The sequence below is a fragment of the Leptopilina heterotoma genome, unplaced genomic scaffold (assembly GCF_015476425.1).
Source record: "Leptopilina heterotoma isolate Lh14 unplaced genomic scaffold, ASM1547642v1 Lhet_199, whole genome shotgun sequence".
NCBI classification, from domain to species: Eukaryota; Metazoa; Arthropoda; class Insecta; order Hymenoptera; family Figitidae; genus Leptopilina; species Leptopilina heterotoma.
In genome coordinates, this window is record NW_025110915.1 from 446694 (window position 1) to 472219 (window position 25526).

The 25526-nt window shown below is 22.0% G+C and overlaps 1 protein-coding gene across 7 annotated transcripts in view; it reads right to left on the minus strand.

Annotated features, from left to right (window-relative positions):
• Positions 1-5071: 5071 nt before the first annotated feature.
• Positions 5072-25526, minus strand: part of LOC122501078 (alpha-tocopherol transfer protein-like) — a 69396-nt gene continuing 48941 nt past the window's right edge. For 6 of the 7 annotated variants that reach the window (XM_043610328.1, XM_043610333.1, XM_043610331.1 and 3 more), the window contains 4 exons: positions 18334-18784; positions 14291-14385; positions 9268-9582; positions 5072-5962 (listed from right to left, as the gene is read on the minus strand). In XM_043610328.1, the coding sequence (XP_043466263.1) occupies positions 5615-5962; positions 9268-9582; positions 14291-14385; positions 18334-18784 (1209 nt within the window). In that variant the 3' untranslated portion in view covers positions 5072-5614. Of the gene's footprint in view, positions 5963-9267; positions 9583-14290; positions 14386-18333; positions 18785-24063; positions 24472-25526 lie in introns of those variants that run through there. The other variant, XM_043610335.1, reaches the window with a different exon arrangement.

Sequence of the window (25526 nt, forward strand, 5' to 3'; positions counted from 1 at the left end):
TTCCGGAAAAAATTCTTATTCTTATTCATTGTGACATCTTTTTCTCTACTTAAAGAGAGCAGTTTTGTCTGACTAAGGTCGACTTTCTCTACTGGAAATACACAAAAATGCACTTTTTTTCTAAACAGTGAACAATACATGTAGAAAAAATGTACAAAAAGAGTTTTACTGTCCATAAGATGAATACTTATATAGAAAAAAAAAATTTTATTTCGTCTGACTAAAGTCAAATTTTTCTACTTAAATCTCAGAAGCGATAATATTCATACCTATTTGGTACGCAATACCTAATTGAATAATTTAAAAAATACTTTTTGCATGAACAATGGAAATTATTTTTTAGAAATTATAGCTTGTCTGACTTAAACAGAATTTTCCACTTACAATTCTATTCATAATGTACTAATGCATATAAAAATGAAATAATTGTTTATTTATTAATTAAAATAATTATATGTCAAAAAATGTAAATAAATAAAAGTATGTATGTATAAAATGATATGTATTTATAATTTTCTAATCAGAGAACAATGTGAAAAAACTTTTTTGTTCATATAAATAACTTTCTCATTTTAAAAATTGAAGTGTCTGACTAAAAAGTTTTATTCTACTTTCGAAACACCAAAAAGTTAATATACTTCTACGCAGAGTATCGTAGAATATTCTGCCCGGCGTGGTTAAATTATTATTTTTAATAAATAAGTAAAGTCTGGCTGAAGGAGACTTTACCTCTTGAAATTGAACCCGTTTGACCAAAATAGCCTTTTCTACTTTAATTGCAAAAATTACTATATTTTTGACAGAATTTGATTGTCGAATCAATTTTTTTTTTAAAGAAACATTACCCTCGGGGTACAAATTTAATTTATGTTTCGCGCGAACTATGTTCTTCGAAAACAAATCAAGTCTAACTGAAACAGACTTTTTCTACTTATTATTACAGGAAATTGACATTTCTAATCGCAGAGAACAATTTCAAGTATATTTCAAGAAAAAACTTTTGGTTGCCATAAATAACTTTGTGTATTAAATACAATTGTTTTCTATTCCAAAAATTAAGGGTAATTCAACTTCAAAAAATTTATTTTTAGTTAAAAGAAAAGAAATCTTGTGTTTATAATAATATTGTAATATTTTTTTATTATTATTAAAATATTGTATAACATAATAATTTTATAATAAAAATATTATTATTATTATTATTATTATTATTATTATTATTATAGTTATAATAAACTAGTAATTGACACCTTGCTCCTCTTAACAAAATTATTCGGTTCATTATAAAAAAAATAACAAATGAATCTTCAAAATCGATTAACTTTTTACAGAGTAGATAATTTATAACTTTTTGACTCTTCATATATTGAACGATTTCCTTTTTACTGCCGCCGAGAAGTTAGAGGCAAGAAATTGGAGGAAAACTTTTAGGACCTTAAAATTGATTCGTCTTGGTTGAAAAGTTATTGTATATATATACGAATCGAAATCGATTGATATGATTGATTGAAATTGTACATTATATACATCTGCGAGGGTCGGATTTTTCTCAGTTGTCCCTTAAATATACATAAAAGATTGAGGAATTGTTGGTTTAGAAAAAAATATATATAAATTACAAAATAATTTATCCGCCTCTAAGTAAATTTAACTTTTTATATTACTTTTGAAAGTGATATTGCTTTTGCGGAAGTTGTCTTCATTTTTTTTTTTCTTGTAACGATCAAGAAAAACTGATGGATTGTCGATTGAAGAAAACATTCTTTTAAGTACTCGCCACTCCTTTGTACAATAAATTTCATTTTCTTGAAAGACTCCCTCGGAGAATACTCTCTTCTCTCGAAAACAGCACCAAGTATTTTATATTTATATATACAAAAATATAGATATATAAATAATATATAAAATATTAAAAATATGAAATATACATAAAATATGAAATATAAATTTATAAAATGTAAAAAATAAATAAAATAATAATAAAATTTTATTAAAATACTAATAAAAAAATTAAAAAATAAAATATAAAACAAAAAAAAAAGTAAATGAATAAAATAATATTAATAATAAAATAATTTTGCTGTAGTAGAAAGATTAATTAGTTTTAAATATTTTTTATTGTAGTGAAGAAAAATATTTTCTGTTTTTCTATAAAAAACGATATAAAGAAATTATTTTCAACAAATAAAAATATCGTAAGAAATATGCAAAATGAAAAAACAATATTTCTTGGAATATTTTTTCACATAATAAAATTGCAAATAAAGTGCTTCAAGTTTAAATAAATAAGTGCAGGATGATCGTATTATTATTTTCCTCTCTTGGACTTTTCGCTATGGATCCACAAATTCTCACCCTCACTCTATTCTTTCCTCGTTTTCAGTTCTATTTGTCTTATCTCTTTACTTCACAAGAGAGGAATCCTGTCTTGTTGAACATTTCTTTTCTAATGAAAAATTTCTTTCTTTTTGCCTTATTTATCTCACTTTTTTGTTACATAAAGATACCATTTTTTTTTTTTGAAAAATAATTTCCTTTTCCCACCAAAAATATTTTCGAAATTTTTTTTTAAAAATAATTCCTTTTTCCCACCAAAAATATTTTCGAAATTTTTTTTCTTCAAGTTTTCATAATTAATAAAATTGACTAAAAATTATTTTAATTTTCTATTATAGCTTATAGCGAAATTGTATTTTAAATATTGTTACAATAAAAATAAAATAAATTTATTTAAAATTAAATAAAATAAACAAAAATATACAAAAACGTTTGTAAAAATCGTCAAATAAAATAAATAAATTCCGTTTACAGTAAATAAATTAAATGAATGGTTAAGAAAAATTATTATTTTTATTTATTCTAATTTTAAATTTCGTAGAACAAAAATTATATTAAAAAAAATAATAATAACAATAATAATAATAAGAAGAAAAATATTAATAATTGAAAAAAAATTTTTAATAACAAATAAGTAATTAAAATGAAACAGCAGAAAATAAGTGATCAAGTAATGCTCAATAATTCTTGTAATTCGTGTTATGTAATTTCCATATACGAAAATTGTGGTTTGTTATATTTTTTTACCCTATTTTTTGTAACACATTTTCCCTGCGATGTAATTCATCTCCTTCAAACATACACTCCTACATACTTAAACTCCAGTGAGCTCTCAGACAATTTAATTCACCCGAATCCATACTGCAAACCTCTCTGGCGCACCCTTGGAGTTATACAACTACATTCGTTTCTCTTCCTGAAGCTTCATTTCGCCCTCAGACTTTTCATTTTAAGCACCTTTTTTCAAATTCTCACCATTTTTTTATATTTATATAAATTTTAATTATTCTGAAACATTTTGTTTGACAAAAATTATTATTTGGCAAATATTTTCAGTTTTTAACAGTTTTTTCTCTTAGGAAATTATTTTTCATTACATTTTCTTATCTGCTTTAGTTAAATTAATTTGTAATTAATTGAATTAATAAATTTTCAGTTCAGATGTTTTCCATGAATACAGGACAAAAAATCCAATCCAAAAAAATCTAGACCGAAAAATTCAGGAAAAAAAGTCCAAAGTACAAAAAATCCAAAATAAAATTGTCCAAAGTCAAAAAGTCCAAAATAAATAATGAAACATGTGGAAAAGCCATATTTTTACTTGTTACGCTATAGAATCGGAATTTAAAATATTAATTTTACAATCGGAGGATTTTATTTATTTACATAAATAATAAAATTGAATTATTTTCATAAAAAAAATTTTTTATAAAAATTTTATTACTTTCATAAATAAAAAAATTTCTAGAAAAAATACCGTTTTCCATAGACATTTTTTCAAAACTAAAATCACTTTTAGTAAAATGATATCAAAAGTTTTTAATTAACTTATTATCACAATTGAAAATTAATAGAAAATTGTCAATAGAAATTGTGCATTTTAAAAAAAAGTTAAACTTCTGAATATTTTAAAATTGGAATTTATTTTTTAAGATTAAACAGGTATATAATAATTATTTATAATTTATAAAATGAAAATTCAAGAAGATAAAAATAGTGGTTTTTGTTATTTAAAATCGAATTGAAAATTAACAGAAAATTGTGAATAGACATTTTGCATTTAAAGAAAAGAAGAAACTTTTAAATTTTTTAAAACTGGAAATTCTTTTTTAAGATTGAAAAGTTATATTATAATAATAATAAGAAGAAAAAATTTAAACTAATAAAAGTAGTGGTTAATATTATTCAATCCTATTTAAAAGCACTTTCATAAAAATTGTATTAAAATTTAGGAATTAATTTTGCAACTAATGAAAAAGTTAATAAAAAATTGCAACAAAAATTTTATATTTTAAGAAATAAAGGAATATTATAGAAACGGAATTTATTTTTTAAGAAAAAGTTAAGTAAAAATTATTTAACAAAAACTTCAAAAAAACAAAAATGAGGATTAATATTGTTTAATATTATTTGAACCTATTTTTATTGAAATTATATAAAAATTTTGGAACTAATTTTCTAATCAATGGGAATTTGCATAAAAATGAAGATAAAAGTTTAAATAAGGGAATAAAAATAATAAAATAATACAATAATGGTTAATGATGTTTAATATTATTTAAATTACTTTTATTAAAATTATATAAAAACTTTCGAATTAATTTTCTAACCATTGAAAAATTAAAATAAAAAAATTGTATCAATTTTCTATCTTCTGAATTGTTTACATTTTCTTGTGGAGAATATACTTTAATGGCGGTGAATAATGATACGAAAATATTCCCTCTAGTTTGCAAAAAAAAAAATATATAATAATCTTTTTACTTATGTAACCAGAATCCATTTGGGACAAAAATTTTAGTAGCATTGAAAATCTTCCAGAAAATGAAGAATTTTAAAGCATTCTCATATTCTTCTCATGAGGACTAGCTTTTAAAAACTCTTGGTATTCGTCCAGAAAAGATTATATAATTTCATAGCTGAAAAACTAAACGATCCATATAAAAGCCGTAAATTTTCCACTTTCGATAAAACCACAAAAATTTCTGTTTTTCCAAAAAAAGAAATCCATCTATCATTTTTTTTTTACATTTTATTTCAAAATATCATTCTTACATTTTATTTTTTTTATTTCTTTTATATAAAAAACGTACATGAAAAACATTGCGATTCAAAAATGGAAATTAAAAATTATTTATTTTAATAAAAAAAGAAAAATTACAGAACGGAATTAAATATTATTATCTTTATTTTACAAGAACTGGAGAAATGGAAGTTTGAAAAAAAATGAATTTAATAAAATGGAAAGAATAACAATAGTTGATAATAATAGACGATTTTAATGACCTAATAAATGAGTAATCCGGGAAAAAAATAAGCTAGGATTTTCCTTTCTAAGTAATGAAGAGGGCAAAATTGTCATATATTATTTTTTATGATTCCTCCTAATGTAATTAAATTTCATAATTAATGACATTCATTATCCCTGTGTAAAACCCTGGTCCATGTGAATTTTTACATTACAAAAATAATAACAGAGATTTTTGTTTAAAAAAAAAAATTCATCCATCATTTTTTTATAAACAAAGAAAGAAAGAAAGATTTCTTTTTTTTCTGTTTATAAATCTTTTACTGTTTTGAGAATTTCTTCGGGAATTATATAACCAACTTGATGCATTTCCTTGACAACAATGGGCTTCTTGCTGAGTGAATCGATCCATTTGTAATAGGGAAGTTCCTCCTGTGTGCCACCGTATTTTTTTGGCAGATTTCCCGGTGCAACATGTTGATGAAGGCTACTCATGTCATGACCATGAAAATAAATTTTACCCTGCATTCTTGAATCGAGAAGTGGTTTGAAAACGGCGAAAATTGCATCGAACACCCATGATTGATTTAATATGTGAATTGCGTGTGTTTTCATTGGAAATGACGTTACCATTAGGGCAATAACCATACTGGCAATCTGAAAAAATAATTTTTGAAACAAATTATTCGATATTTATTTATTACTAATTATTAATTATTAATTATTTATCCCTATAATAGAAAATCATTTCGCCACTGCAGATTTCTACAGTTTTTCAAAGTTATTCAACCTAACGGCCCCCTCCAGGGGACCGTTACGTTACGTCAAAGTTTAGGTCAAATTTGACATGTTTTTTTAACTATAGGTCAATTTTTTAAGGTTATTAAATTTAACGGCCCCCCTAGGGGCTGTTACGTTGCGTCAAAGTTTCGATCAAGTTTGACCTATTTTTTGACCTGTGGGTCAAATTTTTCAAGACCATTTAAGCTAACGGCCCCCCCCCCCTGTTTTTATTAATTTTTATTAATACTGTATAAAAAATAAAGGATTCAAAATATAAAAATAGTTAATAATGATAATTTTTTAAATACAATATAAACAAATAATAATAAATTAATATTTATTATTATTTGTTTATGTTCTATTTAAAAAGTCATCATTATTAACTATTTTTATATTTTGCATACTGTATTTTTTATCACGTGATAAATGAATAATATAACAATAGAATAATTTTGTATGTCTGACTAGACAAAACCTACTCTACTTAAAAATACTGTACATTAATTAATTTACATAATTTATCAATTTTTAAAAATCGTTTTTCATTATAATTATTTTTCTCACAGTTAAAATTCTTTTACTCCAGATTTAACTTATGTCTGACTAAAAAATTTTCTTTCTACTTAAATAAATTAATATCTTATCAATTGACTGTAACTGCATTTTGGTATTTTTTTTAAAACCTTTCTTAATTATAATTTTCTGTTTTTAAAAGTCTAACTAAATTTCACGTCTGACTAGATAAAACCTTTTCTACTTAAAAATATTTGTCAAATAAATTTTTTTAATTATTTCATTAATTGTTTAAATGTTATTTTTCAATTGTATTTCCTTTACTGATTTAATTTTTCTTCTCAACATTCAAATTATGGAGCACCCAAATTATGTCTGACTAAAGCACAATACTTCTACTTAAAGAAATTAATATTTTACTTTTTACTAACTATAATTATATTTTAACATTTTTTATATTTTTTATTTAATTTAAAGTTTTTTCTGTTTCTAGAGGTGAATTATGTGTCTGTCTATACAAAGCTTTTTCTACTTAAAAATCCCGTAATTTAACTTTTATTCAATCTTTTAATATTTTAAAGTCGTTTTGTTTAATAATTATTTCCTCCACTGTTTACATTCCTTTACTCAACATTCAAATTATGGAGCATTTAAATTATGTCTGACTGAAACTGTAGATTTCTACTTAAAAATATTAATATTTTATTTTTTACTAAATATAATTATATTTTTACATTTTTTATTTTTATTAAATTCTAATTTTTTTTTGCTTCTAAAGGAGTATTATAGTCTGACTAGACGAGACCTTTTCTACTCACAAATACTGTAAATTAAATTCAATTCAATTCCTTAAATTTTTAGAATATTTTTTAATTCCTCTACTCAAAATTTAAATTATTAAGTACTGAAATTATGTCTGACTGAATCACTAGTTTTCTACTTAAATAAATTAATATTTTACTTTTTATTCCCTATAACTATTTTTATTCTTATTTATCACATATTTTTATTTTGTTTTTAATTTTCTTGATTCAAATTATGTTTGACTCAAATAGACGGTAACTAGTTAAATGAACCGTTATTTTATTTTTTATTAACTATAATTATATTTTACTAGATTTTAATTTTTTTTAATTTTAAATTTTCAGAATTCAAGGTAAACTATGTTTGGCTACACGATACGTTTTCTACTTCAAAGTTCTGTAAGTTTATTTCCATATATAATTACATAATTTTTGAAAATTATTTTCATTAACATTTCCGTGTGTGTTAAAAACAAACGTAATGTTTATTGTTAACGCTAAGTCAATATTAAAATTATGACTTACTGAAACACTATCTTTCTACTTAATTTTACTATCACCTAAAAACTTTTGAAAAAACTTTTATTTTACTTCAATTTTTCAAAAAAAAAAAAAAAAAAAAATTGTCTGACTGAAAACGTTTTTTTTTCACTTAAAAATATGAAAATCCCCTTCAGAGTATAGTAATCGTTTATGTAATTTGATAATTGTTTTTCTATGATTTTCCATTTTCGATTTATGCTCTAGAATATTGAAACTTGTTTGTCTGACTAAACCTGACCCTTTCTACTTATAAACACAAAATAAATATTCCCAACATAATAATTTTTTTATACACTCTTAATTAAATAGAAAATATTCTCCGAACAGTTATTGTAAATGTTTTTATTTAAAAGAAGAATAATTTCGTTTGACTAAAGCAATATTTTTCTACTTACTAATAGAGGCAGGTATTATATTTCAACGGGGAACATTTTTCCATTTTATCATTTTAAACAAGACTCTGTCAGAACAATTTTCTCAAAGAAAACATTTTGTCTGACTGAAATGGTCTTCTTCTACTTGGAAGTGCAAAAAGAACTAATAAATCATCTGAACAGGGAACAATTTTCCTTATTGTCATTTAAGCAAAAAAAATATTGTCTAAACAATTTAAACTTTTAATTTAAACTGTCGTTTGGTAGAAATTGATAATTTTGTCTGAGTAAAGCAATCTATTTCCACTTTTATTTTTCTGGAAAAATGTACTTTTGTGAGAAGAGTGAATATTTGATAATCCATTCCAAGAAAATACTTTTATCTCATCGAATAAATATTTTTTCTAATTGAGAAAAGAAATCTGTCTGACTAGAGTTGTTCTTTTTCCACTTAATTATTACTTACTACTTACTAATTGTTACTAAAAATATTTTAAATATTTCTGGAAAGAAATATTTGTAACTTACAAAAAATACTGAAATTTTATTATCTAATATTTACATTTTGTGTAAAATACTTTAAAAGTATTTTTAGTAAAAAATATGTATTCTCACTAAAAAATACTAAAAATACGTTTAGTAAGAAATAGTTAAATTTTTAGTAAAATATACTATGAAAAAATGTTTAGTCACAAATTTTTATCTTTACTAAAAAAAAATACTGAAAATATGTTTAGTAGGAAATATTGTAACTTACTAAAAATGCTAACAATATTTTTATTAAGAACAATTTATTTTTTACTTAAAAAACACTAAAAACAGTTTTTAGTAAGAAAAATATACATTTTACTTAAAATACTAAAAATAATTTTAACCACAAAATAGTATTTTTATAAAAACTATAATTATTAAGAAAAAGATGAAATTTGAGAAAAATTTTCCAAACCTGAGGAGTAATTGTCCAAGCGTGTGCCATTGTAATTCCTTCCAAATCGAAGATAACGACACCGCCGAGAACTTGGGCTCTCGGTTCGAGAATACCCAATTCAAGGACAATTACAGTTGCCTTGAACAATTCCTCCACTGAATATTTTCTAGGATCCCAATTGCCTATCCTAAATATCATCATTCTTCTTCCACATTGTGTTCTATACGCTGGTACAGTCATTACATCATCATCGCCAATATGCCTCATTTCCAATGGATTCACATTTTTGTGTATCGTATGATGCTCCTCTTTAAAATTATAGTAATTTACTACCTGAAATTTTGAATTTCAAAACTTATAGTAATTTTTTTTGTTTTTATTATAATTAAGGCTAGTTTATTAACTACGTAGACCTTTTTTGGAAATTTAACCCCCCCTCCCTCCCCCTTTTTCTATGGAGAATATAGAGAATTTTAGAGAAATTACAAATGAATGCAGAAATTCAATTATTTTCAAAAGAAATAAAGTTTTTCACAGAAATTTAATGTAATCATAAATTTAAGGGGAGGTTCTCATTGCGGGAATCAAAAAAATTTATTTCTTTTTTATTGTATTTTTTGAAAGCTATATATATGTAGAATATGTGTGTATAGCGATTTTTTGATCCGAAGAATATTTTCGTTCTTATGGAGTCTTGAACTCACCGGCGTCCCGAGCACTGAATAACAAATGTCAGGCAAATCGAATCGATTTTTAAAAATTTTGCAAATCTGACCTCAGAATCGTAAAGAGTGACCCTAAATACCTATAGATATTTATCAAATACGCAAATTGAACAAAGAATTGGAAAGAATTTAATTATTGCTCAAAAATGTTTCTCAAACTTTAAACGCGTTTTTCTCGAAACAAGATTTTTCAAACTGGTGGGCATCGTAGCGTCTAAACTATTTAGTCAATCAACTTCGGGTTTGCGGCTAATTAAAGGTAACTAAATTCTACTGGGGTTATACCTATAATATGGTAAAATTGTTAACAATAGAGATTTTTACAAGAGGTCAAATATAGAAAAATAATGCAAAAACGCAGTTTTTTTTAAAAATGTGTCCGCCATTTTGTCATTTTGTTAACTTTTTAACTATTTTATAGGTATAACCTATTCTTTAGGATGTCATCTTTATAAAAAATTTTGAGTTTTTGTTTTAGACTAAAAATTGCGCAGTGTAGAATGCCCACCGTTTTCCATATTTAAAAAAACATTATTTTCTAGATGCGCCATATTGGCCGCCATTTTGCATTTTTTTAAAAATGAAATATATGTTTTGAAAGTTCAAGAATGTATCTTTATTTAGAAAAAAGAACTACATCGCTAAGTCATAGCCGCTCTTTGCAAAAAATTGTCAAAGTTTGTGTTTATTTTGGCCTTTGCAATGAGAACCTCCCCTTAAGAAAATCCTCGTTAAAAATTAAAATATCAATTTTTTTTTATAAATAACAATATTCTTCTCAGAAATTCAATTATTTTCAAAAATTTAAATAAAATTCTTGGCACAATTTCAAATATTTTGAAGAATTTCCCTCAATTCAAGGATTTTCAATATCTACTATTTTAATAAAATTTTCTAAAAGAATTCAATTATTCAAAAAAAAAATTTAATAAAATTCTACTCAAACATTTAATTGTTTTCATAAAATAATAAAAATTTCACAGGAATTCAATTATTTACAAATTTTTTTATAAATTTCTTCGCTACAATTCAATTATTTTCATAAATAATAAAATATTCACAGGGATTCAATTATTTTCGAAAAAAATAAAAATCTTTTTAGAAATTCAATTATTTTCATAAATAATAGAACTTATTTCTGAATTTTAATTATTTTTAATACAATTTCAATCGAATTCCTAGAAAAAAGTAATTATTCTCAAAAATTTTATTAAAGTTCAAGAGAATTCAATTATTTAAAAATGTTTTTGATAAAATTTTTTATGATAATTGAATTTTAAGAAACATTCAATTATTGAATAAATCATTTCTTTTTGCATTAAAATAATTGAATTCTAATAGAATATTTTTATTAAAAATGAATTTCAAAATGAATTTAAACATTGTCAAATAACTTTTTCAAAAATTATTATTGAAAATAATGAATTTGTAGAAGAATTTCAGTTAAAAACATGAAAAAAAATTTAATTTTGGAAAAGTTACAAATTATTGCAAAAATTCAATTATTTTCAAGAGTAAATTATTACGCTTGATAATAATTTTTCGCAAAAATTAAATATTGTTCAAAAATAATAAAATTCTTTTTCGGTATTTAATTATTTTCACAAATAATAAAACTGATCGCAGAATTTCAATTATTTTTAAATACAATTTTAATCAAATTTCTCGAAAAATATAATTTTTTAAAAAAATTTTATTAAAATTTGTCGAAAAAATTCAATTATTTAAAAATTTGTTTATAAAATTTTTTATGAGAATTGAATTCTAAGAAGCATTGAATTATTCAATAAATTATTTATTTTTATAGTTAAATAATAATTTCTCGAAAATTATTAAAAATAACTGATTTAAAGAATAGTTATTTAAGTTAAAAATTCAAGAAAATAATAATTAAATTAAAAATGATTTTATCACTCGGTCATCTTTCATTGTTATAGTTATGAAAAATTTAATTTTTAGTTTTAAATAAAAAATAATATTACAAAAATATAAACAAATATTTATATTTCAAAAATGTAAATTTATAATTTTAAAATAAATAAATAAAACTTAATTAAAATACTAATAATACGTATTTTTTAATAATTGTAAATAAATATTAATAATATAATAATAATAATAATAATAATAATAATAATAATAATATAATAATAATAATTAATTATTAGTAATGTAATAGTAAATATCTAATTACTCCCGTTTATTGACTAGGAGGTAAAAAATAAATTTTCTATCTTGAAAAAGAAAACAGAAAAAGAAACGAACGAACGAGAGAAGGAGACAGTATGGTGAAATTGCCTTCATATATATATATATATATATATATATATATATGGAAAACAAAGGAAAATTAAGAGATATCTAGATTCAAAAGTACTTCAGCAATTGAATTCCGCGTATTCACAACGAAATAATCCGGTGAACACAGAAGTAGAATGGATTGCCTCCGGCAAGGCGTTTTGTTTACTGCATTGAATAGAACAATTAATAAGCGACAACTTCTATTATAATCACCCCTTAATTACCCATCTCTCCATTTAAATTAAAACTATATATAAATTTCACTTCACTTCTCCATTGTTGATACTCTATTTCTTATCCATAGAATCAAATTTTTTTTCTCTAAAAAAAAATAAACTGAAAAAAAAGAATAAAACAAAATGAAAGAAGGAGGAAAAGAACAAAAAAAATAATGAAAAAAATTAGAAAATACTACAAGGATGTCAAAAAATCAAGGGGTAAAAAATAGTTTACGGAATACAAAAAAAAATTTTTTCCCCTCGTCTATGTACTGTCTCAAAGAGAAAAATTTTCCAAATCGAGTTATAAATCAATATATAGAAAAATAAGATTAACAACTATATGTATAATGTACCGTACTGATTGCGCATTCGAAAGAGTGATTGGTTCACCTTGGCACGATTGTGTAAACTCAACGGAGACAAGAAATGATCTGACGATCAGTTATTTATCGTTTTGGTCCACCACGCGACAAATTCAATTTAATATTTCTTTTGGAAAATAGAAAAAACATCACATTTTTAATTGCCAAGAGAAAAAAATTCTTTTTGAAAATACATTCAATTTTTGTTTTGGAAAACAAAAGAAAATAACTTTCTTACTTACAAGAAAAAATTATATTTGAAAAAAATTCAACTAAATATCTGGTTTCGTAAATTAAAAATCTGACGTTTACCAAAAGTATTTACAATTTTACAATTATCTACAAAAATTTTTTTACACTAAAAAAAATTTATTTAATTCAAAAAACAATTAGTTGTCTATTGTCAAATAAATATTTATTTGCATCAAATAATTTTAATTTAGATAAAATAACTTGTATTTAAAACAAATAAATTGTATTTGAATCAAATATTTATTTGAAAATTACTTATTTGAATCAAATATTTATTTGAAAATTACTTATTTGAATCAAATAAATTTTTTTCAGTGTTTTTTTATTTGAAAAAAATTCAAATCAATATTTGTTTTTTTTAAATAAAAATCTGCAAGTTATAATTATCAAAAACAAAAAGAAAATTGACAAAAAAATTTCATTTTGAAAAACCAATTTAACATTAATTTTGGAAATTAAAAAAGCTGACACAAATAAAAATTATCTACTTGAAGAAAAATGAAATATTTGTTTTGGAAAATAAAAAATCTGACAATTTTAATCATTAAAAAAAGAAAATTGTCTTTTGGAAAAAATATTAATGAAATATTTATTTTGGAAAACAGAAACAACTGATGAACAAAATTTCTGTTTGAAAAAAAATTTAATGTAACATTTGTAATGGAAAATTAAAAAGCTGACACCAAAAAAAGAATTTTCTACCTGAAGAAAAATTCAATTAAATATTTGTCTTGGAAAATAAAAAAATCTGTGTTTTAATTGTAGAAAAAGAATTCAATTAAATATTTATTTAGGAAAATAAAATATCTGACAGTTTTAATTATAAAAAAAAAGAAATCAATTAAATATTTATTTTTGAATATAAAAAATCTGACAGTTCTGATTACCAAAAAAAAAATATCCAATTAAATATTTGCATTTGGAAAATTATACCTAATATTTAAAAAAATATTTAAACTGATATTTTTAATTATAAAAGAAAAATTCGATTAAACATTTGTTTTTTTAGAAAAAAAATCAACATTTTTGATAACTAAAATATAATTTTTTTTTGGAAGAAAATCAACATTTTTTATAACTAAAATATATTTTTTTTTTTTTTTTGAAAAAAAAATCAACAGTTTTATTAACTAAAAAATAATTTTTTGTTGAAAAGAAATTGTAGCTTTTTGAAACTTACCAAACGATGTGCTCGATGTATATTAAAATTACGTGCTCGTAAAAATCTGATGAGAAATGCATCATCCATTCGTTGTGGTGAACATTCTCCCCTTTCTAGGGTCAAATAAAAAAAAAATATAAAAAGTATAATCATTATTAATAGTCGTGTAAATAGAAGAATTTGCCTTCTAAATAGATTTACGCAATTTGCCTTATTAGCATGCTCCACATTGCGAAACTGATCCTTTTTTCCTCCCTCCCCGCCTTTCTCATTTAAGATAAGACACGCCATTTTCTTATGTGAGAAAATTTATCACAATTTTATTATAAAAAAATGTGCAACATTGTATATCAGAATAAATTTAAAAAGTAAAAGGAAACGGGGTGGTTACTATTAATATTTTTGTTCTCTTTTTTTTGATTCAATATTTTTTATTAGGCATTAATTAAATTTATAAATTATAGTGTTTTTAATAATTAGCAAGAAATAATTTTGAAATTTTTGCAGTTTACCCTCATTTTGTATTTTCAAGAATAATTGTTGCTAATCTATATTAATAATAAATAATAATTATTAATTAATATTTACAATTACAGTTGTTAAAATTAATAACAAAAAAAAATAATAAGTATTTATTAATTTATTAATTTTATTTATTTATTATTGATTTATTTATAATATTTATAATTTATTGTAAATTAAATAGAAATAAAAATTATACATAATAAATGGTAATTAAAAATTACTCAGAGTTTATTTTTGTATTTAAATTCTTCATAATGATTTAATAATCGCATTTTCTTTTAATTAATAAATATTTTAGTCGTGTTATTATAATTTAACTTAATTACTTAAAATAGTATTATTAAAATTAATTCTCCTTTCAATTTAATTTTAATAAAAAGAAACTTTTTCATGAAGTAATTATCTAGCTGCGCTGTGAAAATTGAATTTCCTGCGCGTCTAATTATTTATATAAATGAAAAACTGAAAACTGAATAACACCTAGCGTGCGACAATTAATTTTAATGACATCCCATATTTTATTGTATTCTCTATTTTATAATGACAGATGCAAAAATATACAAGTTTTTTTCTCTCCATAATAATCTATAGACTGAATATTGTTGACTCCTATTATTGGATTTTATAAAAAGAAAAGGTTGAATTGTAAATGATAGTATACGGTAGAAACAATTGAATTTAAATATCAAACTAAAGAGATAAAAGTCGATTTACATTTAATACTTCATTTTATATACACAGAGAGACAGATATATTAAAATACTATAAAGTATAGATTAAATAGAAACGTGTTTTTGTCTGATCGATAAAGAAAATAATATTTTTTTTTAATTTTCATTTTAGATATTTGCGGTTGTGATACCGGTTTTGAAATGACTTTATATGCCCTGGAATTTATCTGTGTGACTAAAGTTGACTATATTAGTTAATATGATATCTTTGGGAATATAATAAAATTTATTGTAATTAAATTATTTTTCTTGTTCATTGCCAATGAAGTGAGAATTAACTTGGAAATTATCTAGTTATGTAAATTGCATTTTGAAAAATAAATAAAAAACATTTTTAATGGATACTAATAAGAAACTAAAAGGTTCAACAAATTGAGTGTTTGTGTGGAAAAAAAATGTAAGAAGCAAATTATATTAGTGAATTATGATAAAATATTTAATGTGTTAAATGAACATGGTTTTAAATAACGATAAATGAAAATGCAAAAAATTGTTTTGCAATGCAGACAAATAATTAATAAACAATAGACAGATGAAAATGGAAAATAAATTAAAATAATAAAAATGTAAAATATAATCAAAAGTAATTAACGACAAAATTTAAATAAAAAAAATTTTTAAACGTAAATCAAATGAATAAAATGAGTCAAGTCAAGGGTTCGATTCTTCCTTAAAGTTTATTTTTCACAAAAAAATTTAAAAACTGCAAAGGAATATTTCTATCTTTATAATAAATATTATTTTCCCCGTCTATATTAAATAATAAAATAAATTAAAGAAATAAATTCTAATAAATAGAAAACAATACACTGAAAAAAAAATTTATTTGGTTCACTGAAAAAATTACATTCTAAATTTAATTAGAATTTTCTTAAATTTATATTGTAATTTTTTCAGTGTTTAAATGAAATAATTTGATTCAAATAAATATTTATTTCATAATAGAAAAGTAATCAGTTATTTGAATAAAAATAAAGTTTTCATCATTGTGCGTAAAATTTTTGTAAATAAATAAATAAAAATTATAAAATAAATAAATAAATTGAAAATATCAAACAGTAATAGAAATAATTACAATTTAAAAAGAATGAAAATAATCAAAAAATTTTAATGCAGGATAGAAATACTAAAAAATTCTAAAAATTTAAGTAGAAATAAAGAAAAATGTACGTCAACTATTAAAAATAATTTGAAGAATTTAAAATAAATTAAAAATTAAGAAATAATTCTCCTTCATATTTTTTTAAAATTCTAAAAATAGATGCTTATTATCTAATAGAGTTAGAAAGTCAAGTCAAGTCTTGTAGGGTTAGTAAAAAAAAAAAAATTCCAAAAAAAATTGCCACCTTAAGAATTTGCAGTTGTGAGAAAAAAATCTGCTACATTGTATTTAATGTCACTGGTATCTGGAATTAAATTCACTATAATTATCTGCTTAATTGGAACAAATTACATCAATTTACTTTGTTGCAAATTTACGACAGTTTTATAAATCTAAAATAGATGCTATTTATTTTTTTCACGATTTAAACCAGTCATGAATTTATTGCTATTGGGAAATAAAAAATTGTAGCGTTTATAGACAAATTATATCAATCGCATTGAATATATTTTTCAGAAATCGAAAAAAGGGGAAAAAGAAAGAAGAAAATGAAGAAGAGAGACAAAGATTATAAACAATTTAAAAAAAGGATAATAATTAAAAAAAATATACTTTAAAGGTTTTTGTTGTCAGTGTCGCGTTTTAGAAAATCATTTATAACCTTCGAAATATTAAATTTTTTATATTTTTAATTTTTATTTCTGGCAGTAATTTTTGGAAATTTATTAATTCATTTATTTATTATTTCATTTATTTATTTTATTTAATATAGTATGTTCAGTAAAATGTCTCATTTCTACGAAAGTAATTAAAAAATTTATGTAAATGAAAAAATATTCCTTTCACTTGAATGTTCAGAATTTATTTTGCACATAAAAAATAATTATTAAAATAGATAATAATAATAATTATCATTTGAATCATTGTAATTAAATAATAATTAAAATTAAAATCTAATTAAATACATAATTAAATAGTAACTAAGAAAATAATTAACTAATAAACTAATTAATTAATAACTAATTAAATTAAAATAATTGAAAAGAGAATTAGTAAAAAAATTTAAAGAAACAATATTTAAACAGAGTAATTATAAAAATAATTGAACGCACTTTAATAAAAAGTTATTTATTTAATTACTTATAAAAAAATATTTCCTTCAATTGAATGTTCAGAATTTATTTTGATCTTTTGATCATAAGAAAAGAATATTTAAAAAATGTGACGCACTCCGAAGAATAATAATAGTTGAAAAGAGAATTAAAAAAATACTCGAAAGAAAAATTAAAAAGAATTAAAAATGAAAAGAAAATTTTAAGAAATGCTTAAATAATTAAAAAAATATTTAAAATAATAATTAAAAAAAAATTTTTAAATAATAATTAAAAAAAGATTAAAAAAGGATAATTAAAAAAAATAATTAAAAAGAACAATTTTACATAAAATAATTAAAAGAAAAAACAAGCGCAGTAAAAATTTTTCTCACGAATAATAAATTTTTGTCAATTCATTTAAAAAACTTTTTTACACAACAGAAAAAATGTATTCTTGTGAAGCAATTAATTTCTCGTACGAGTAAAAAAAAGAAGAATGAGAAAAAAAGAATCCACCTCTTTTCACGCAGATTCTTAAGTGCGGTTTTTTAAAAAACTGCAGCAGGTTTTTTTTTTGTCTAAAAAAGTACGAGTGAAATTTCAAATTACCGTATATCATTTCGCGTAACTCTTGAAGTGTTTGACACTTGACCTCCTCGGTTTCACCCAGCTCCCGTCTGGCATACTCCATCACTTCTTGCGAGGGTTCCTCGAGATCTAAACTGAGCTCCTCCTCCTTCTCATTTTCATTCTCATTTTCATCCTCATCATCATCATTTTCATCCAATGATTCTCGACTCTTGAATTCTGAATTTTCTTCTAAACGCTTTTTTCCATCTTTGTTTTCAATGCATCTATCATTGCCATTACGAGTCTTTACATTTGATTCAAATTCATCCTTAATGCTCGTGTTAACTGAATTGGAAATAATTGGAACTGATCTATTTATTTTTTGACTATCGATTTGTCCTTCATTGATGGCGGCGGTCTTTCGAAGTTCCTCTTTTACATCTCCATTCCCATGGGCACTTCTGCCATTCAAAGTGCGAATGATGCTCTCCTAAAAGGAAAAAAAAAATAAATAGAGATATTTTTTTTTTTGGTGCTATTTTTCTGATGGAATTTTTTTTTCTGTACTAATTGACAGGTTGTTTGAATTATTTGCATTTTTTATTACTAGCAGTGAATTATTTGTTCGCAATTTTTGAATTAGAAAAAGTGTACTGATATTATTTTATGCTCTCTTGTATTCCTTTTTGCTCTGTATTTTGTATTTGTATTTTTACTTTGAATTTTGTTTTTTTATTTCGATTTTTTTTTGTATTTATTTGTATTGTTAGTTTGTATATTTATTTCGTATTTTATATTTTTATTTTCCCTTTGTATTATTATTTTGTATTTGTATTTGTATTTGTATTTGTATTTGTATTTGTATTTGTATTTGTATTTGTATTTGTATTTGTATTTGTATTTGTATTTGTATTTTTATTTTGTATTTTTACTTTGTATTTGTATTTGTATTATTATTTTGTATTATTTTTTTGTATTTTTATTTCATATTTTTTAGTATTTATTTGTATTTTTATTTTGTATATTTATTTCGTATTTTTACTTTATATTTGTATTATTATTATTTTGCGTTTTATATTTTTATTTTTAAAGGCTTTTTTAAGTAGCCGATTTCTGTCGTCGTATTCTTACTTGTTTATTTGAAAATTTTTTTAAAAATAAGAAATTTTTTTTTGTAAACATGATTGGTATAATAGTTTTGTAGAATCATCAGGAACAATCACACGTGGAAAAAATTTAAAAGAAATTTTAATTGCAATTTTTAAACAGTATTTATTAAAAATATTTTCTTAAGTAGACAATTACTGTCTGGTTTATCCTAATTCATTGTAATTTTATGTCTATTTATTTTTAGTCAATTATTTTATTTCTTTTTTCATTAATTTTTCATTAATTTCTTTTAATTATTTTTTTCAATTTTTCTCTATTCTCTCAAATTTTTATATTCACATTTTCTCCTACCATATTTTTCAATTTATATTTCTCTGCTTTTATATTTTTTTTCCACTATTACTAATATTTTCTGTTATACATTTTATTTATTAACACATGCGAGCGATTTATCATTTAATTTATTAATTTCTGTTTGTTACTTTTTTGATAGATGATTTTTATTATTTTTATCATCCTCGCTTTTAATATTTAAGCAAAAAAAAAAAAAAATAACCTTCGTTTCATATAGATGACAGAAACAGATGAATTTCTATTAATAATAAACCTATCAAGTAATAACAATTTTTAAAAAATTTTTCTTTTAAATTTTCTTGTTCATTTATATTGCAAATTATCTCCCATGAATTACATAATTATATCGTTAATAAAATATTTTATCTCTTGTTATTAATATCATTTTTATAATCGCACAATTTCCTGACGAGAGAAAATGTTTATCAACAACTTTAATGTTTGAATATTTCCACAAATATTTATTTCTCTTTTAAACAAATATTACTCGAATAAATTTACAGTAATTATTTTCACTAAATTAAAATTAATTATTAAAATTAAAATTCTGAATAAAAAATAGTTAAAAAAATAAAAAGAGAAAAATTAGAATAAAAAATAGTAACACCATAAAAATATATTATTTACTATATATTTGTACTATTCTTTATTATTAAAGTACAATAATATTAATAATAATAATAGTAATCAAAATAATAGTGTCAATTAAATATTAAATATTAAATTTTAATTCAAATTAGTAGAAATTACTATTTATTAATAAAATTTACAAATTCAAAAGCAAAAAGTCAGTCACTAATTCAAATTAATAAACATTTTTACAAATTCAAATTTTGAGAGAGTTATTATTATTTAGGGGATTATTACGTAAAAAAATCAAAAGTAGTATTTATAAATTTAAAATGCGAATAATTATAATAAAAATTAGAAGAGCAAAAAGAAAAAATAAAAATAGAAAAAAAAGGAATAAAAAATTAAAAATAGAAAAAAATAGAAGAAATTGAAATTAAATTGAATTAATACAACAGAAATAATATGATTCACATCTCTGTCGCAATATCGTAACTGAGATATAATGAGCTTACCTACAACTAAATTAGAATTTCCTAATAATCTAATAATTCAGAAAAACCACAAATTGGATTCGACTATTCCCCCCCCCCCCTCACCCCCTTATTTTCAAATAATATAAATCTTGCATTGTTTCACAACGATTGGATTTAAAACAGGAATGTCAAGACTTTCCAGAGCAAACAAAAAAGAAAAAGGAATATTGTTTCGAGGGCGTGTGAGCGTGGATTGAAGTGACATTTTATAGATAATATCTAGAAAATATTTTCAGAATATTTCAAGAAAAATATTTTACTCTTATTTGAAGCAAAAATTGATACACCAATAGTGATTATATATAGTAATTTTTTGACTGCTTGATTTCCGGATGCGAGAAAGAAAAAGAGGAAGAGGAGGAGGAGAAGAAAAAAAAATTTCCTTGACAGTATACAATTTATAAGGTGTATAGAGAAGCAGTGATGCGAAACAAGAAGAATGAAATTGATTCAATAATCATTTTTGTTTTCTCTCGAGAACATGAAAAAGAAGAGATAGACAATTTTTTTTTTTCATATAATATTTTAGAAAAATTGAGGTCAATAAAATTAATGACTCGCGAGAATAAGAGATAATAATTTTCTAATTGTCCTTTATTTTTCTCCGAGAGCGAGAATCACATGCCATCAATAATTTTCAGTGGAAAAATGTATTGAAAATTATTTATTTAGTTAATAATTATTTTAGTTAAAAAATAATAAAATTAAGAATGAAAACAAAAATATTTTTCATATATTTATTTACTCTATTTATTAATTTATTCATTATTTATTTATTTTTGTATTTGTTTTTTTCTTTACTTATTTATTTATTCATTTATTTAATTTATATAATTTATTTCTGTATTTGTTTATGAATATAATTTATTCACTAATTGGTTCGTTTTTTATTTTCTATAAAAATCAGTAAAATAAATGTTATTATTGATCGAAATTTCTCAATTAAACAGCGAATCGTCGCTGATTATAATTAAAATATTTAATTGGCACGTTTAGGATCTCATTACACGCTCCACGCTTATCAGATACGACAAACGAAAGATTCTTCTTCTCCTGCTTTTGTTTTGTTGTTCCTTTTTTTTTTAATTAAAATAGATATTTGGTTCCTCGTTAATTAATTATAATCGTATTTTAATCACTTGCTTATTTGTATTTGTTTCAATATAATTAGGAATACGTGAATTAATGAACTCCCGCCTAATATGTAATTCCACTGATTTGCAAATTTTTTTGTTCAGGGAAAAAAGAGATACATAATAATATTCTTTTACCATTTGAAGTCTTATGTTCGTTATACATTACAAACAATGTCTAATAAACTCACGACATAGTAAAGAAGTAAATGAAAATTTTTCAAAATTTATTCTCTTTCAAATGAAAAGATAAAATCGAGGAAAGAAAGAAAATAGTATAAAAATGATCATTTTTAATATATTTTGAATAAACAGAAAGATTATTTGAATTATAAATACAAAAATATTTATAGGAATTTTAATTAGTAAATTTAAAATTGTTATTTATGGGAATTTAATGAGAAAATTTGAAATAATTTATTATATTGAAATTTAATTAAATTAAATTGGAATTGAATTATAAAGGCAAAATTGTTATTTATTGTAATTTAATTAAATAAATGAATGTGAATCATTACTCTATTTTGATGGTTACGGTTGATAGTGAAATATATACAAAAATGGCATAAATGGTATAGTGGCAGATATTAATTAAAATGTGTATAACCGGAGATTTCCTAATATATTTTCGTCTAACTAATTGGTATTGGATAACTGATTTATTATATTCAGTGAAAATTGAGATATTCAGGGAAATTTTTTTTTCTTTTTTTTTAATGACGTGACTTCATCGCAATAAAGAAGCCATTGACCTCTACGACTAGACTGATAAATGTCATAATACGCTTGGTTGCACTATAATAATTCAATATTGTGAACTTGATATATGAAATATCAAAAGAAATGACAAGGATCTTTTTTTCGTAATTTTTATAAAATATAATGGTATTCAATTTCCTGGATAGAAATGCGAAAAAATTTTCTCGCTTCGTATGTTCTTTAATTTTCATTATATAACTTTTTAGTGTAAATTCAATTTTTATTTTTAATTAAATAGTTTATTTATTTAATTTGATTTTTTCAACTTTACCATTTGGATTTTTTTTAAATCAAATTAATCTAATTTTTTCATTAAAATTCAAATTACTTTAGTTTTTAATTTTAAATTTTAAAATTATTTAATTAAATATTAAATCTTTTAAATTGAAGTTTTTAATTCAATTTTTTTTATTTTTCAATTCAAATTAATTTAATGTTCAATTTCAAATTCAAAAATTAATTTAATTATGTAATCTTTTAATATAAATTTCTTAATTTTTCAATTCGAATTAATTTCATTTTTAATTTTAAATTCGAAAATTTATTTAATTATTCAAACAAAAAATATGTGAAAAATACCATTTTTCTAGGGTCTTTCAAAAGGAATTTTGCAATTGTATTTATTGCTTTGTAATTAAAATTTCAATTTTATATTCATTTATAAAAAGTATTCTTTTAAAAATTAGATTTTTAATTGAAAATTAAGAAGAAAACATCAAAAGTTTCCCTTTTTTTCTTATTTTTCACTTAATTTTAATTTGTTGCATAAATAATTTTTTTGTTTTTCTAAAAAAGTTATTGTAAAACATTTACATTTCATTTCCATTATTTTTGTCTATTGTTTTCTTTTACATTTTATTTATTTAATAAATCTAAAAATTTAGTTGTAAATGTCAAAATATATAAAAATAAAAAAGTACAAACAAAATATAAATAAATTATAAACAAAATTCAAATAAGATATAAATAATACACAATTAAATAAATAAACAAAATAAAATATAAACAAAATACAAACAAGATATAAATATAAATAAAATATAAACAAAGTATAAACATAATATAAAAATAAACAAAGTATAAACAAAATATAAAAATATGGAAAATAAAATAAATAAATTAAAATTTCTCAAATGAAAATTTATCTCCACTACCAGGACAAACATTGCGAGAACACACGTGTTATTTCTCATTTGTAATCAAGAAACAATAAAGAAAATAATTGCATTCAAAATTGTTGGTAAAAACAAATATCATTAAAAATATTACATAAAATAATTGCAAAAATTTTATAAACATATTCATACCATCGGTTATGCCTGCTTCTGTCGACGATGATGCAATTTAACAAGAAATTTATTTACAAAACTTGGTAATTAAAATTTTAATTAAAAAAAAAAAGAAAACTTAATAAAAAGTCAAATTTTTTTTCAACGCACTGTCATTATTTTTATCGAATTTAACCGGCACCGGTTGCAAACTTCAGAGCAGTGGGAAACTTTCCGAAAATTTTTTTTTTTTTGGCGTAGGATTTTTTTAACCTTTTTGGTATAAACACAGAATTTTTTTTTTTTTTTTGAATAGGAATAAAATATTTTTTTTTTTATAGAAAAATAAAAAAAAATGATAACACAAATGAAAACTCAATGGTTTATAGTCGGGCAACAGTTGCAACCGAGAGAGTCAGTGATGCAACTGACTTTACGCGGCATGCACTGCAACGAAATTGCTATTCCCTCTTACTACAAGCAAAAGGGACCTTGTGAAATGAACACCGTTCTCGTGGCTTCTAGCCGTAAAAGCGAATCCAAGTGCCATGCTAGCCTCACAACCTTCGACACACACGACTAGAAAATAAGAAGAGAACTAGTCTTTGATTAAAGCAAGTGATAATTAAAATGTTCAAGAATGGGGTTCAAGTGTATATGCTACGCGTTTCCTTCTTTGTCATCAACCCCTCAATTATTGAGGACTGCATACCTTCATTAATATTTCAGAAATATCTTCATTTTATATCTTCTCACTACTTCATGACATTTATTTTCATTTTTATCTCTTCACTACCAGAAATATCTTCATTTATAAAGTGTGACATCATACTTAATCTTTTTGACACTTCTCTTTTTTATTTACTCTGTTTACACCCTTATTTGTATTTTTGATTGAATTATTATTTGATATTTGTTAAAACCATATTTTTTATATATTTTTATTTTCTTTATTTTTTTTCTTTATTTTATTATGTTTTTATTTTTTTTTTATTTATTTTATTTTTATTTCCTTTTATTTATTTAATTTTTTTCCTTTTTGTTTTCTTATTTATTTCTTTTGAATTTTTAATAATAATTGCTAAACAATAAATACTACAGTCGCTCTCTAAATAAAAAAAAAATTGTCTGACTCTTTATAGGTTTATCCATTGAAAAACCAGTCTGACCAGGACAAACTTTTGCTACTCATAGCAAAAAACAATTTTTTTTACAATAGTTTAGATAAAAGTTTAATATTATTTTCAAAGTGATCATTTTGTCTGGCTAAAAAAATAATTTTTCACATTAAAAATTTTTTTTTCACTTTCAATCAATTTTTAGACAGAAAATGCTAAAAAATACAATTATTATTATTTAACTAGCAAAACTACAACGCGTGAAATTTCATTACCATTGTTACTTTACAATATTATTTTTTTGAAATTTAATAAAAATTCTTCAGTTTTTAAAAAATATAATTTTTCTAACAGTTTTTCTTTAAATTTATTTAAATTTATTTA